This window comes from Caloenas nicobarica, chromosome 3, assembly GCF_036013445.1.
Source record: "Caloenas nicobarica isolate bCalNic1 chromosome 3, bCalNic1.hap1, whole genome shotgun sequence".
Lineage (NCBI taxonomy): Eukaryota > Metazoa > Chordata > Aves > Columbiformes > Columbidae > Caloenas > Caloenas nicobarica.
This window is the reverse complement of record NC_088247.1, coordinates 36,691,633-36,708,871: the sequence shown is the minus strand read 5'-3', so window position 1 is coordinate 36,708,871 and position 17,239 is coordinate 36,691,633. Positions and strand designations below refer to the sequence as shown.

General features: G+C 36.2%; 1 protein-coding gene across 6 annotated transcripts in view; it reads right to left on the bottom strand.

The window, feature by feature from the left end:
- DOP1A (DOP1 leucine zipper like protein A) overlaps window positions 1-17,239 on the bottom strand; it is a 65,089-nt gene that overhangs the window by 39,570 nt on the left and 8,280 nt on the right. For 5 of the 6 annotated variants that reach the window (XM_065632941.1, XM_065632944.1, XM_065632943.1 and 2 more), the window contains exons 2-11: window positions 13,825-14,016; window positions 12,978-13,159; window positions 10,587-10,757; window positions 9,421-9,610; window positions 8,751-8,849; window positions 7,539-7,638; window positions 4,865-4,974; window positions 2,571-2,679; window positions 823-943; window positions 6-125 (exon numbers count right to left, since the gene is read on the bottom strand). In XM_065632941.1, the coding sequence (XP_065489013.1) occupies window positions 6-125; window positions 823-943; window positions 2,571-2,679; window positions 4,865-4,974; window positions 7,539-7,638; window positions 8,751-8,849; window positions 9,421-9,610; window positions 10,587-10,757; window positions 12,978-13,159; window positions 13,825-13,962 (1,340 nt within the window). In that variant the 5' untranslated portion in view covers window positions 13,963-14,016. Of the gene's footprint in view, window positions 1-5; window positions 126-822; window positions 944-2,570; window positions 2,680-4,864; window positions 4,975-7,538; window positions 7,639-8,750; window positions 8,850-9,420; window positions 9,611-10,586; window positions 10,758-12,977; window positions 13,160-13,824; window positions 14,017-17,239 lie in introns of those variants that run through there. The other variant, XM_065632946.1, reaches the window with a different exon arrangement.

Genomic DNA, 17,239 nt, shown 5'->3' with positions numbered 1-17,239 from the left:
CCTACCTGCAACATTCTTCAAACCAACGAGCAATGTAATCCCACATATAATAAGGCTCAAAGGAATTAAAGAGAAGATTGGCAGTTTTAATCAATTCTGCTGTTTTCTTGTTTTCTCTCAGTTTGCTGAAAGAAAAGAAGAACATTTTATATTTTTACACTTCATTTCTGAGTTACATAACTACATATTATAACGAGTTTATTCTCTGCCAGTTGACACTGACAAATTCTCCTCCCCTCATCCCCGCAGTGGTTGTTGCTCTAGGGCTCAGTATATTGGCAGGCTCCTCATACCAGTGTCTTTTCACAGGTGCTAGGTTTCTTCTCTATCCTTTCTTTAATATTAGCCTTCTAACCACACTTTTAATAGATCTGTTTTCCCATGGTCATTCCTACAGTTGTTTCTTCCCCCACCTTTTAAGATATTCAGCTCAAATCTTGAAATTCTTTTTATCCCCCTCTCTGGCTCTCTTGTAGCACTTTTCATTTTTCACTCCAGAAGAAAGCTCATTGATCCACTTTTTTTTTCTGAAGAACACAGATATAAAGAATGCCACAACTAATCTATACCATTGACATACTGACTTCCAGATATATCAAGCAAGCATTTTCGACATGGGTAAAGAATAAAACATATGCTAAATACTAAAAAAAATAAAGCCATAGACCTTCAGAGCTTTGCACCAAATACAGAAGTTGCAACTAGCGTCAATGGACTCTACGTCATGAAGAAACCAGGTCAGAGTCCCACGGGCTTCACAGTCATGGCTTCAGCAACAAAAAGATGTTATTTAATACAAAATACATCCTATGCATTATTCACCTGCTTAGCTGTGTGTGATCTTTGTTGAAAGAAGGTTCTGCCTGAAGCTCCAGTTCTGCTTTGCACTGTGTATATAATGTTCGAAACACTTCAATCAATACATCCTCTAGGATGGCAGGGCCTACGGAGAAATACCAGCAGTCACAGTCTTATGCATTATAGCACCACTAACAGTCCACATCTGAAAACTAAATCATTAGCTAGGTTGGGTCACTGAAATAATAAAATTTCTTCTGTTCAAGTTCATAAACTACCCTAATTTCAGAAGGTTTTTTTTTTTTTTACATTCCAGAAATACACAGGCAATTGTAATGCTTAAGAGTATACAAAGCACAAGCAGAGTTCTTTTCCCATAAGATGTATATAAAATGCTGGCTGGATACAAACATAGCCAGTCCAAAAGCTGTGTGGTCACATCAGGAGAGCCCATCTTCAAGCCAACACACCCTCTTTGAGGGATTATTAGTTCAGCTCAGTAACATGTTAGTGTGACTACATGGATTTCCAACCAAAGGGAGCTTTCAACCAGTTTCAAATACCCACCCATAAGCTACCTCATGCTGTTATCATATGGAAAACCATACTCACTAATTTAAATTGAAATACGAGGCAAAATATTTTGAGCATCTTCCATAATACAAGACAAGATATTTAAAGGATTTTCCTTCCTTTTAATTTGAGGCAGGTTTTCTTTAATTCTGGATATAGTCTATAGGATACTTTTTGAAATAATGCCTCCTTCAGATTTAAGCTAAATCTCAAGTTTGAAGAAAAAAACCCCACCAAACCACAACTTATTTTGAAAGGAGCTCACGAAGTGGTCCTCCTTGAAATACCCTTTGCTTTTTCATGCCTTCTCCTAACCTCACTGTGCTGCCTTCAGCGAGATTGCGCTCACTGAGCTAAGTAGAAATCCTATTAGCTTCTTCCATCCTAGCTTGCTGAAAAAAATCCTCATAACTCTGCTTACTTCATGAAATCTTAATGTATACATTGCCTCTGAAAATTTAAACCAAACCCCAGAAATCACTAACTACCAGAAAGAAGCCAAATTCTTGTCAGATATTCTGTTCTTTGCTGTCTGCCTTAACTACTTCCTTTCAAATTGTACTCTAATTGTTGTATTTTTACTCTTTTATTATCCCACCCCCAAATCTTGGGATAGACTTCAAAAATTATTCTGATTTTTTTTCAGTCACCTCCAAAACTGTTATTCCAAATAAAAAGGTAAGATATACAATTCTAAATTGTTGTAAATACTTCTGCCTTGTCTACTTTTGCCACATAGTCCTCTGCACTCACTCGATAAACACTTTAAACAGGGGAAAGGAAAATTAAAAAAACAAACAAAAACAGAAAAACTTTTCTTTCTAATATCTCTCATATGTGTATATTAGAAGAGAGATTATTCCCAAAAGCAATAGCTGGAATTTAAAATAGTGAAAGTCACTATTTGATTAAAGAAATGGAAAAGATCTAATCTTTCTCTCTTCCAACATGCAGTGAGTTTTCTCTATGACTTTAACTTACTATTTCCTGTGCTGAAAACAGAAGAAATTGCGTTTGGTAAAAGGTAAATCTAATGAATACATTACATTATTAGCTTGAAAGATCTAAGAAATCTAGCTAACCTGCCAGTACTAAGAATACAGGGGTTTTTTTCCAATTTGACCAACGAGAGAGAAAAATTCTCAAAAAGTAAAACAAAGTTAAAGACTAGAAGTAACATGAAATAATATGAAAATTACCTAGTTCAGGCTTATCCAGCAAACTGATAAGAATTCGAAAAGGCTTTAAGTCTTGCATTAATGTGCTTTCCTCTCCATGCCCATTAACTTGTAATATTCCAACCATTGCCTACAAAGAGCAAAAGGATATCAGGAAAAGAAAAACAAAACCAGGAAACCGTTTTTGAAAGAAAGATGCAATAAAAGCTGTGTATAAAGGGAAAATGCTCATTAGTGGAGACCACTATTTCATCTCACTGCAGCTCATTCCATGCTTCAGTATTCTCTCAACATTGCCTATGAGAATAGTTTTGTGGAACAGAACATGGTAACTTGCACATATTTGAAGTCAAAATAAAATATTATAAACAGATAGCAATTCAAAATGTCGTAAGAATAAAAAAGAAGACAATAAAAGTGATGAAGAAATTGTTTGAGAAGGTAAGGCATGTAGATACTAAGGGCTTAATAAAAAATAATCTGTCCATCTAGGATATACGCACCTACGTGGTGGAAAACTTTCTTGACTAAGTTGACTAGATAGCAATGAAAACTTCAAAACAAACAGGAAAGCTGAGTTTTTATACTGAAGCAATTTAGGGAACAAACTGCAGAATTAAAAAAAGCCCAACGAAACTGCTAAACTGACATAGATTTTGCTTAGTTTTCCCTCTGTGGCTGGCTTTGCTGTCCGAGTCAAAACTAGTTTGTCTCTTTTATAGCTTCTAAAAAAAGAGGACAAAGAAGAGAAAGAAGAGAGATGGGAAAGAAAAGAGGCAGGAAAACAGGTTTGACCTTTCTGTCTGCTATAAACCAAATATTATCATCCAGTATCCCAAAAGAAAAATCTTCTGTACTTGAATACGCCTTTAGAAGGTCAGAATTTTCAGAATATTGTACCAATGAATAAGATGAGGGTGGACTGGAAAAAAGAACACGCAAAAAGACAGCTAGGGAAGAAGGCAGAAAAGAACAATGCTTTTGAAGTCTTTCAAAAGACAGCAAATGGTTTCAAAAGGCATGTGTAATTTGTATTATGTAGTGCAAGCCACTGATTTTAATGTCCATAGAAAACATAATGGGAATAATTCACTTGTTTTTTCCTTTATAATGGCCACTCTCCATTCTACTGTAGATAAAAGAAAAAAAAAAAAATCAAATGGACCATATCAGCTCTACACTGTTCTTAGTCTTTTCAGACAGAGAAGCTTTAATGACACTGATTAAACTAGAAAGATGGACAGATTTAAAAGGAAGACCACAAACTATCAAAAAATGTCTAACTGTTGTGAAAAGCTCATCACATTTTGTATAGAAGGTACATGTGAAACTGTATCACATTCAGGTGTCTCCTCTACACTTGAATAATTTCTAAATCATCTGCCACAGGATGCAGAAGAGTGACAAGAGAGGGTGAGAGAGTGCCAACGAGGTCCTTGCTGCACTGGAATTCTGGTTCCTCTTCCTCATCAGCAGAACAGCAGATCTCATCACCTTCAGACAAAACTGAAAGTGCTAGCTCTGTGCTGGTTATCAGCTTCATGTTGTGATGAGCTAAGTATTCTTGTGTCAGCTACTAATATTGGAATCCCCACTCTCTTTCCCATATATAGTACTGCAATTTTGACCAAATATCAGAAAAATCTTGACCTTATCAATTGGCCTGAACGATAAAATGTCTTCCTGATTTCAGGATCAGACTCACAGCATCTTGAAAGACATCTGTACAGTTGAATTACTGTGAGAGAAGGAACAGAGTTCTTGAGGCCAGGTTATCTCAGCTCTCTTAGCAAGGCTTTAAGGGTCAAATAGTATGACTGCCAATTTGCTCAACTATTCCTGACTGCCAATGGACGGCAGAAAAGACATTCCTCCTGCCTAGAGGGAAGGAAGACCCTTCTTACTAAGACCTTCTGAGGACTGTCTGATCAAATTTTTCTGATTCCCAAGACATAGACAAGCTTCTGTATCTACAGAAGTAGAAAATAATTCTCTAATTCCATTTTGTGAAAGAACAGGCTCCAGTGTGCTGGGCTTATAATCAAATATCTTCCACATATGCTATACTCACTGCAGAAGAGGAGAGAGAGAAATCTAACATTTGTGCTGATCATACTGTTATTCTAATGAAACACGTTTTTCCATATCTTCATTTTTCCACTGAGAAGGTTTTAGAGGAGTAGGACACAATACCAGAAAAAGACAAAAATTACATGGTCACATTGAAACAGCAAGGCAAAAAGATAAGGATACAGCAACTTTGATCAGCATCCATTTATGAAGATATATGCCACAATAAAACATCGTATAACCACCTGGACTAACATCTCCTTAGAGAAGGTGTTGAAATAGTAAGTGGCATGCTCCTCAGGATTGCTGTGCCTCGTACTTCTGGGTCCTATAAGCGCACCATTGTTATCAAAACCTTCAAGCAAGCAAAAGACATGGCACATAAGTATTTGTCTCTTAAGAGAATATTTTACCAATTTCTTTAAACTAGAAATCAACACACTAGCACTGATAACTTACCAAGATGAAGTCCGAGTAATGTTGGCAAGAGAAAGATGATTTTATAGAGTTTAATACAGGAAACTAAGTAATACTTCCATGCAAACGACTTTGCTCACAAATTACAAACTTTAGTTTTATGCAACATTATTAATCAAATTACTTCTTGTACAAAACAAATGTTCACAAACAGTGCACAAACCACACAGTCCTAGAGTATCTTAAAAAAAACCACCGTGTCCCACAAAAACATTGTCATACAGAATATCAGATGTCAGAGAGTCTTCTAGCAAAACTGACATCCCCTCCCACCCACACTGTTTTATACTAGGAGTAGAATATCACAGTAATACAAATGCAGCAGACTGACAAAAGAAAAAACAAGCTATATTGCCAGAAAGTCCGTTGAAATATATAGCAAGTAGAGGCACTAGTTGTTCACAAAACAGGACCAGGCACAATCACTGTAAAAGTATCTTCTGAAGTTACATTATCTTTCAGTGGAGACCATGCTCATGAAATAGCTGTAGAAGAAGGTTCCACAACTAATAAAACAGCATGATATTTTAAACATATAAAATATCCTTTTCAATGTCAGCAAAAACACATACCTAATCCACCAAATGTAGATGAAACATTAGTGCAGTGTTTAATCTGGAAATTATGTTTTCCCTAAATTGGAAAATGTAGGTACGGAGCATGACAGTGCATTTCATTATCTTTCTTTGAAAGATGAGTAATTTGCAAGACTGTCTTGAGAAATGACTAACTAAAGAAGCCAGGATTTTTTTCATATTTATCTTCTAAATCCCTGTAACACCTACAGCAAAAAAACCCAATCCCCTCATGTAAAACACTGTTATTGACTTCATCCCTCCCTTGGTAACAGTCCTCCCTCCTGTCCCTTTACTTATTCCCTTGCTCCTCAATCACCCACAGGCCACCTGCCTCTGATGCCTTAACTGTCAGCTGGAAAAGGTGGAAGAGATGCTGGGAAGGGCCTTGGTTAGCCTGAGGATCACATCTGTGCCTGCTGGTAAGCTGGGAAGCCAAACAAAAAAAGGTCACAGCAGACCGTAACTCTTCCACTCAACTGCTGGAGAGAGTCCAGCGCAGGGCAACAATGATGATTAAGGGAGTGGAGCATCTCCCTTATGAGGAAAGGCTGAGGGAGCTGGGTCTCTTTAGCTTGGAGAAGAGGAGACTGAGGGGTGATCTCACTGAAATGTTTATAAATATATAAAGGGTGAGTGTCACGAGGATGGAGCCAGGCTCTTCTCGGTGACAACCAATGATAGGACAAGGGGTAACAGGTTCAAACTGGAATACAAGAGGTTCCACTTAAATTTGAGGAGAAACTTCTCCTCAGTGAGGGTAACAGAACACTGGAACAGGCTGCCCAGGGAGGTTGTGGAGTCTCCTTCTCTGGAGATATTCAAAACCCGCCCGGACGCCTTCCTGTGTAACCTCATGTAGGTGTTCCTGCTCCAGCGGGGGGATTGGACTAGATGATCTTTTGAGGTCCCTTCCAATCCCTAACATTCTGCAATTCTGTGATTCTGTGAAGTAGAAAAACCATGTCTTTCCATTCAGCCTCTAGTTTCTGTGGCACTCTTAGGAACTCCCACACCACAGATCTCAGCTTCTCTCAAAGTGTTACTCTTCAAAACCACTTTCAACCCAAGCTGGTTTCATGACATCACTGGCTTCACTTCCTTAAAATAATAAGGCTGAATAAGAGTAAATGTTTCCCAAAATTTTCCAGTTTCTAGTTTTCTAAATTATCCCTAAATAGTCTTATAAATGGTGATTATTTTCTGTTACTCTCTTCTGATTACATGCTGGTTTTATATTAAAAAATTAAATGGGTATTTTATTGATATTCTGCCATTGGGTAGAAGTAAAAGTGTGCATTCCATCATCGATCAATTTTTACCACCAAAAGGCACTGAAATAATGTTATAGCTGCATGGATAACATAAGTGATTGGTGATTTGTTAATTCAATCATGCAAATATCTAATGAAGCTTAGAGTTTGCATACTCAAGCCTCCATCAATATAATACCAACCTTTTTCAACATTGTTTTATTTTCATCCCTTCCATGCGGCTTCATTCCAACGGCCATTTACACTCTATAATGCCTGTTCTGATTTTTTCACTTTATGTGTTTAGGGAGACATAAGTTGCCTTTTAGTGTCTATTTATGCCTGTGTAGTGCACCAGGCTCTATCCCTGAATGTGGCCTGTAATTGCTGCTATAGGAAAATGTACCAATAATTTATACAACAGGAAAGCGTTCCAGCATTACATTCTTCATCTTTTATGTACATGGAGACAGACTGTGCTTTTCTTTTTTATGATACAAATTAAGCTTCTCATTTTTCCAAAAATCTTTCTCCACAATATGGTAAAATACTTCAAATGAATATATGATCCTTCCTCCACTGTAAGACAGCAACGAAATGAAATACAAACCTACCCAGAAGCCACGCATAAAGCCTCCGGTTGAGTGACATATCCCTGCGCAGTACTACATGAAGGGCTGCTGACAAAATTCTGATCATGTCTGGACGTGTTGCCTGAAGAAGTTAGAAGCATGATTAAATTTAACTATGAAAAGTAATGCTTTTTCTATGCTAGCAGCTTAATGTGCACTAAAACATAGTTAATTTAGTGTTCTGATATTTCTGAATTCAGAGTAGTACAAGAAAACAATCTTGCTCTTAGGAAACCAAAATATGATTATTATTGGGAACAGACACTTCATAATAGCATGCACCCTTTAGGAACAGCAAAAAATACTCGACTGCATTAGCAGCTCACTTTGTTTATTGGGAAAAAGCCCTGGGAGCAAATTCAATTAAAACCCAGTTTAAAAACAAACAAACAACAACAAAAAAAAACACCACGCAGAAAAATTCTAAGTACTTTTGAATCTCTTACTACTTTAAATGTTTGCATAAGTCTTAATATTAAAAATAAATGCTGTATCGATAACTTCTTCATTCTAGAATCTGAACAGAGACACTCCAAGTATTCCTATAGTAACTGACAAATGTGAACGAACCATTTCTACAAGCAAGAACACAGTTCTTTTTACAGGAAAGTGCAGGTTTTCCATAATTTCTAACAAGGTGAGAACCAACGTTGTATAAGTTTTCCTCCGGAAGTAAAATAAATCATGAATCATTTAAAAATAGAAAGGGGCTAATAATAAATGCAGTCCAAAAAAAATTACCTAGAAGTTGTAATGTCTGTCTCCCACTACTGCTGGGGCTAACTACTCACGTAAAACCAATAATCATTTTCAATTCTCCAGTGTTCTGAATCAGTTATGCTAAGAGGATTAACTTTTGCAGCTTTTGAACACTTAGAATTGGAAACTTGCACATGTACAGATAATTTGTTTTCTAATCAAATTAGAGCAAATTAAAAGCTTCTGCATAAGCTGAACATCATAATTTATATTGGGTTTGCATATTCAGAAGTTAAAGTTAACTTCAAAGTTAATACACCAAGTTAAAAAGCAGAATGACAGAGACCATGACATGAGAATAGCCAAACCTATCGGAGAAACTGTTACATACGACTCTTGTTCAAGCTTGGAGAAAATCATTAACAAAGACAGATTAAAGACTGCTACAGCTTTAAGAAGCATAGTACATTTAGTACTCTCATCTTAATAACCTACCTGGCTCATGTGGAAAGGAAAACAAAAAAGGATAAGGTCCAACGTGCTCCTCTGTACTAAAACACTGGTATCTTGCACTGATGTGCTTACTGCTTCCACCTGAAGTAACAGCAGACCCCCAAAATAGTTATTTACTGTATTATTTTAAGAAGGCAGATATAAGAGAACACTCACAAAATAAGAACAGACGTTTATAATTTCATAGTTGTTATTATTATTTAAGTTATTATTTAAAAATTTTGAATAATGGAACAAGATAAAATAGGAAAAAGTTTCACCACTGAAGAAACATATAATCAACATAGATTCCCTGAACTACACAAACATTAAGCTTTTCATTTTTTATATTACCAATGAATGTCGTAAGTTTAAAAGACAAAATCATACTCTATATATTTTTCAAACAATACGACATAACTCAACCACTTTTAACTGAAGTGTGCCCTGAATGGAAAGTTTTATACAAAACCTAAACCATCCTGAAACTCAGCTTGGCAACACTTATCGTGCACAAAGCTATCAGTTTGATTTGAGCTACAATAAATAAGCATGCATTTTTACCTCTTCAAAGACTGTGTTCAAAGACAGAGAAGACACCTAGACCCCCTAGAATTATATTATTATATAAATAAGTAACACCAATGTTGTCCTTGTTCCAACAAAACATTACCATTAATTCAATGTCACTGCCAATTATGTAGAGTTGATCCTCCATTGAAAGCTTCCTGTTCAAGTGGGAGAGGACATAGGTGATCCCAGGCAAACGAACGGCAGGGCTAGTGAGGAGGCTGCCCCAGAGAGCGCTGTAGAATGCTGACTGATCCACAGCCGAGGCGACCTTCTCCAATAGCGTGTTTGTTCTGCAGGATAAAATCAAGCCAGCTGAATTCTGGCACGCGTCACAGCCCTTGCCCCTGCCCCCAGTTTTAATAAATATATAAGTAAATCATTACAGGAAGGTCAAAACTTTCTTTTGAGAGGTCAGGACAAACCCCAACTATACATTGAACCTTATAATGCAGCCTGAAAAGAATGATCCAACTAGCAAGCACGGGGGCCAATCTGGCTTGCAAAATGCTTCTACCTGCCCACAGCTTCACCTTATGTGGTCCTTATGTTCAAAGAGCCAAATAACTTCCTCACCTGCTACTTAAAGCCAACTGTTGCTATAGACAGAGGTTGCAGAGAGACAAGAGGAAAGAACGGCTACTGAAGAATCAAGCAAATGGCTTTTGCCCTCACATTCCTTGCACTGAGCACCTCTGGCAATAACAGGACATAAAAATACCACAATTCTTTGAGCACAAGTAATCATAGAATCATTTGAATTGGAAGAGACCCTCAGCATCATCAAGTCCAAGCATAACCTAACTCTAGCACTAAACCATTTCCCAAAGAATCTCATCTAAATGCCTTTTAAAACACCTCCAGGGATGGTGACTCCACCACTTCCCTGGGCAGCCTGTTCCAATGCCTGACAAACCCTCTTCATGAAGAAATTTTTCCTAATACCTAATCTCCTGGTGCAACCTCAGACCATTTTCTTTTGTCCTATCATCTGCTACTTGGGAGAAGAAACTGACATATAAGACTAAGTCTACTTGTTGTCAATTCCTTTTCAAAAACAGAAACAACTAACAATTTATCATAATTAATGTAAATATTCTTCTACCATACTATTCCGTTGCAATTAATATGACTGGATGAAATTAAATACCACCCATCTCAAAAAAATTAATCCACATAGAAATATTTAATGAAAAGTTGCAGAAAAAAAAAAAGATAAAAATCAAACATATTACCTTATTAACATATATCATTAACATATACCCTTACCTTTCATAATACTCTGACCCTTCCTCTAACCCAGGCAGAATCCCAGTTAACAGTCCTTGCAGCCCTGGTTTTAATGTTTTCCCCAAAGGGAGGTAATAGATCTCATATAGACTCAATAATGTTGGCTTGACAGACATAGCGGCATTGGCAAGGAGTGGAAATAGTCCAGAACTGTGAAAAATAAATTTTATACATTTTAGGAAGCTTCTCATGTAAGACAACTTAATCTATATCTTAAGATGTTACAGGCATGTCCAGTGTAGTCATAAGTATCAGGTTTTTATCTTAGAATTTTGCACAGGCATAGACCACCACACAACATGACTGCCTTCCAGACTGACAGATTGATTGTGTCTTTCACCAAGAAAACAAATACGACAAACCAGAAACATCTCTGCAAGACAAAATGTTAATTTTGCCCATGCTGAACTACATCACAATGGAGAATAGGTTTTAAAACAATACACAGTCTTTGCACTTAAGAAAAATCAAAAATGGATGAGAATATCCGAGGAAATTTACAGAAATACTTTTCTGTAAAAAAAGAAAAATAATGATGTTTTACTTCACCAAGTAACCTAAAGATAATTTAAAGACATTTACACCAATGAAGACATTTATACCATATAAAGATAATTTAAAGACATTTATACCATTAAGCAGCAACGAAGTACATATTTACTTCAGAATTTAAGTCTGAAAACAGATTCTCAAATTAATAGTAAACCCACTGTTCATGATGCAGTATTTAAAGGATTTTAAACATTTGAGGTATGTTTTGAGCTTACTATGAATGTAAGTGTAAGTTCATAAAAGTTACAAATGTGACCAGCTAAGGAGAAGTTACCTGCATACTAAAAATATTTTTACTATTGCTACTAAATATCATAAATTATTACAAACAGTACCAACAATCAAAGGCATGTGAAAACAACTGTAATTTTCAAAAGCACTGAGGACTCAGGTCAGAAGACCCTTAACACACAAAGAATAAAATGAAAGAACAGTACAAAAGGTAAGTTTGAGACAAAGGTCTTAAAATAGAAACCTACAAATATACTATTTTAAAAAAATGTGGATACAATGTTACCCATGTTACAGGAGAAAAAAAATATATTTCCAAAGTACAAAAATGTTTGTAAAAATTATTTTTGGCTTTATCTGTCTTGAAGAACTATTGTTTTGCCATTGTCAATTCGTTTCTTTTTTCTGCAGAAAATGTCTTTGTGTTCAATAAACAGCACACTGTCCCACAGTATTTCTTTGTAAAGCTCCTCATTCTTCAAGATTTGATGTTCAGGCACTGTCATTCTGCTTTCATGAAAAATACTGGAATCTTTGATAACGCCTTAATGTGAATGTCAGTCTTCTCCCAAGCATCAGTAACAATGGCTTTCAGTTATATTACACAAGGTAGCATTTTCCACTGTCCTAGAACTTATTGTTAACAAGATACTGCAGCTACTGAATCACTGCGCAAAGAAAAAACACAAGGTATGATTTCAAAGAATCTTCAAAAACATGTGGAAACACAGAACTGAGACACTCCCCTCCACCCTCTCACCAAAAGTAACTGTACCTAAACATCTTGACAATGCAAGACAGAACAGCTGATGTTAAGGCATATAATTTATTTCCAAGCATTAATAAACACCGTTGCTATCTAAACGGAATTCTATTTTATCTCACCGTTTCTCAAACTGATGGAATTTTGATCTCCAGGGATAGCTAAAGAGTAAGAACCATGCGTGACTGTGTGTATGCAGATATGCACACATCCCTCTGTGCCTTACATAAATGAATAGCATAATGTCTTGCCCTCCCCACCCAAACAAAAACGGAGGTTTGGGAATCAGCATATTTCCCTACATTTACTTTTCAAGGTTATCTTTCCTTTTCATTATCACCAGTTCTAGAGCCTGAGAAACATTTTGTACTTGCCTCCCATTCGAACAAAACAGACAATATTTCTGTTGATCTAACTGCTTGGAAGAGAAAGTTTCTTGCCACAAACTATACTCAAATTCTTTTCCAATAGGACTTAAATTACAATAGAAAACTGTAATGTGAATACATTGAAATAAGTGCTAACACTTCAATTACTTTACATACTGTACAAACATGCACAAAATTTTGTTTATTTCAATGAAGAAATAACAAATTCCAGGTTTTCTAGCACTACAGTTTGCTCCTAAGAAAAGATCAGGTGATCCATTTATCTTCTGATACACAATATTCTGGAGAAGAACATTACACAAGCACCAGTAACATCAGGGAAAGAAACTGTCTGATTCTTCCTATGTAACAAAGCAATATTATTAATATAAAAATGCAGGAAACTAAAAGTATCTCAACTATGCAATCGGAATGCAGTTGTTAAAACTATTGTACCTGTAGAGGAAAAGATCTTTGGCCAGACGTTTGGGTCCAATGATTTTGAAAATGATCTCATACGTTTCAAGTGCCTTCCGATGAACCCCTCCCGGCAAAGCTGGATGAAGACATTGTGCTAAGCGCTTGCCTATAGTCAGCTTTTTCGGTACTACCTGGTACTTTGCGTTGTTCTGTAGTACCTGATAAATCAACACATTGAGAAAAACAGCACAAAACAAGTTAAACATCAAATTCACATTTTACAAATGAATTCCTGAACATGGTCAGTAAGTCACAACACATGCCTAGGTCACAAGAAAAAAAAAAAAAAATCTTTTACAATGTATCATGTAGCTTTTTCTTTGCAATGCCTTTCACTTGTACACTTGCTATAGATGAAATTGCCAAGGCATTTAAAACTTCCCTTTCAATGAGCTCCTTACTTACAGATTGTCCATTTCATTTTACTCATCCTTTTGAAGACAAAAGTTACTATCTCAGTTTGTTAAAACAAATAGTTTCATAAAAATATCACTCATATTTATACTGGCTACTATTTTTCATACTATTTCAATAACACTGAATTAGATTAGCAGTATCTGTTAGTAATAAAAAACGCATTGCATTTTTTTCCCCACTGGAAATGTAAATAACTTTTCCCTTTACTTACAATTACAAAGGGTCCAACTGTAAATCTTAGAAAGGCATTTGATTTGTTTGTTCCTTGCACACACCCAACAGTTGGCTCAGACTGTTAAAATATTTGCAAGAATATTAGACTGCTAGAACCTTGTGCTTCTGTATTTCAACACCAGTATCCTTTGTTAGCTCCTGGATCTTTTCCAAGAGCACCTGCTAGGCATACCTTGTTTAGCTTTCCAAGTGCCGATATTAAATCTGCCCATTCACTGGAATATTCAAAGTTTTTCAGTGCTTTGTCAACAGCTGCTACATAGTTTCTGTATTTGGAATCTGTCAGCAGCTCCAGCTCTTCCGTGTTCATCCTCCCACGGTGTCCCCACTAGAGAGTAACTTGCAATTCATGTACAGACATTACCTGTTCAAAAAACAAAACCACTCTGAAACCATTGTTTCTATAGACACATTATTAAAAAAACTGTACAAAGAGCACTATATTTTCGTCAAAGGCATTAAGAAACATCAATCTGAAATCAGTTTACACAAAAGCTAAGATATTGCGCACAAATACTTAACATATCCAAAAGTATGCTTGTAATCAAGTCCTGTTTAAAACAAACAAAACCAACATCACCAAAACAAACCCCACAAAAAACCACCCCAAACCTAAAGAGTTAATGCCCTGCCCCTCTGTTTATTCTAAACAATGAAACAAAGGAATGTTTTTATTTTCTTTTTTTCCTCCTCTGGGTTCATCAGCAGAAAACCCCACCTTTCCACTAATCGGCCCTTCTGGAAACAGAAGGCACCAATCTTTCTGACACTCTTCCAGGCAGAAGACAGGAATGATGGACACATACAAGCGTCACACCATATTCAATAATGCTTTCATGCATCAACACTTCTTTTCACAAGACCTGGTATTCTAATTCAGCAATGCAACTCTACTTTGTTTTTTATATTATCATCATCCACATACAAAAGTATATGTTTACTAGTGTTCTGTAATCAAAGGCTTTTGCAATTTGCTCTATATATTTTCATCATATGGTAGTGTACACCAAGTATTATAATTAAGATATTACAGTTCCAGAAACACCACCTCATACTTTTATAGGTCATACACCATTTATTTCATTATATTCAATCATTATTAAAAAAAGAAATATGCTTTTAAAGCTGCTTTAACCCCAAGCAATTATAACCCATAATAGGAAATCCTGTTGTAGCAAGTCTGTAAAAGGCAGCTTTGTGACACTTTTAATTGGGGTCAAGGAAGACAATTGTGTGCAGTACAGGCTGAAGCATGGTAGACCAACCAACCAACACACAACCAAAAAACAAAAAACAACAACAACAAAAAACCCCACAACCATGGAACATATATAAAGAGGACTGTCTACCAGGTATGATAAATAAGAGTCACATGAAAAGAGCGGCTTCAGTGAGCCCTTCCAAAGTGACTGGAGAACATGTCTCATTGGCCCCTATTCCCAGTGAGCAGCAATATGACAGAGGAGCAGGACTGTTTGAAATGCAAAATGCCTATGAAAAAATAGAGCAGAATTAGCAGAAATAAAGAGTGACATTTTTATTTCTGATGGTTCTACAGCTGATGGAGATAATAAAAAGACTTATTTTTAAATTTTGCTCAGGAAAAAGTTCAAGTGTTTTTGGATCAGAAAAGACTAACAACTCAGCTTGTATTACTTCAGGTAATCATAGAATTATAGAATAGTTTGGGTTGGAAGGGACCTTTAAAGGTCATCTAGTCCAACCCCCCAGTTGCGCAAGATGCATCAAAAACATGAACATTCTTCTGCCTTTTATCATATGCGATCAATTTAAAATGTTTTATATGGACGCATAAAAATCTTTGACTTGTACTATATCCATCCCTCCCTTCAAATAGTGTTTCTCCCCAAAATGGCTATGAAGCTTCTATTTAATAACTTCATCAACAGTCTTCATAAGGAGTTACCACTGACTGAACATCAAACCCTAGGACTGGTGACTCAGTATCTTCAGCTACCTGAAGGCCAGTTCCTCGTCATGTTCTTGGAACAATCCCAAAACCTACAAACTATCACTATCAATACTGTTTTACATTTTCAGTACTCCAAAAATTAAAAATTAAGAAAGCTGTACTCCAACATCTCCAAATAAAGACAGGAGTAAATGAAGCTCAAAATGTTGTGATCATAATCTTCTCAAGTTCATCACAAAGTGCCCTGGTAGATTTTTGCTCCCTGATTTTCGTTCCTTTAATTAGCAGGTGTTTCTGAAGATAAATTGATAAGAACCCAGCTTTAAAACAATGAAGCTTGAGAGGATTAAGTGCTAGAAGAACATCAAGAAAGTGTTTTTCAGTCAGACAGTCCACCACCACTCCAGGTCAAAATTCTGGATTATTCGTTTCTTTATCCTTATTACTATCTTTCTCCTCATATTGATCATCTCCTTGTCTCTCAGCATTGTAAGGGAATTTGTAAGAAAGAAGAAACACAAGAAGAAAAGCGCATAGTTATGGACAAAAGGCAGAAAGAGCTGGGATAGCAGAAGTGAATAAAAATGCCAATAACTACAAACCTTTTGCACTCTAGATTCTGATGGCAGAGTAATAATGACAGATTGTCTCCAAGGCAGAACAGACATGCAAACCATTATTTAAAAAACATATTCTGGGTGTCAAATCAAGAGATTTTTGTGATACCGCACTAGCATAAAGCACTTAGATCTCACTTTTTTGTTCAAAAAGTATCTCATGTGGCTTCGTTTTATAATAACCATCCTTCTTCGGATTAAGCCCATAAGATATCAGAGTTTCTTTGAAAAAGAATGTAGAATGGCAACAGATTTCTCAAAGAGACGGTAGCACAACAGCCAATGTCTGATCTCCAAAAGCAAAATAAAGTACTAACACTGAAAAAGAAGAAAGGACCAACATACAAAAGCGGCACAATTCTCATTTTTCCAGGCACAAAGGATGGGGAAAGAACTTGACACAGTGGATAATGCTTTCTGAGTAAAGAAAGCATCATCAACCTTTTTTTTTTTTTTTTTTATCCAGCTAAAGCACAAACGCAACCACCTATGGCAGAGCGGAAACAGGGCTCTGTCCTCCTCAAGGGCCCGAAAAACCTGCAAGCTGAGACGGGACAGATTCAGGATTATCAAAGGTTAGACAAAACCAGCAGGAACACAGGGCTAAACAGGCAGCTTTCTTTGTACTTACAAACTGATCAGAATATTCTCTTCCTATTTGAAAATGAAAAACATTAACAACTTCGACTGAATAATCTATACTTTTAGACAAGTCTATCACACACCAGCTGATACTAATGAACTTATTCTAGTCCTGTAATTGATATTTACATTTACCTATATGCTAGCAGCAACTTTAATCATTATGAAGTTTTGCATAGAGGAGAAAAAGCATACTCTGTTTTTTTACTGCTCTATTGTTGTAGTCTCATTTTTCTTTCTAAAAAACAATAAGTTTTATATAGTTTGAGGTTACAGGGAGAGAAAGAATTTCTTGTATATTTTCCCCACAATTAAGATTCTCTATTTTAAACAATATATCTTCCAAATCATATCAGTAGCCATAATAAGCCAAGGATATACAAACTACGTAAATA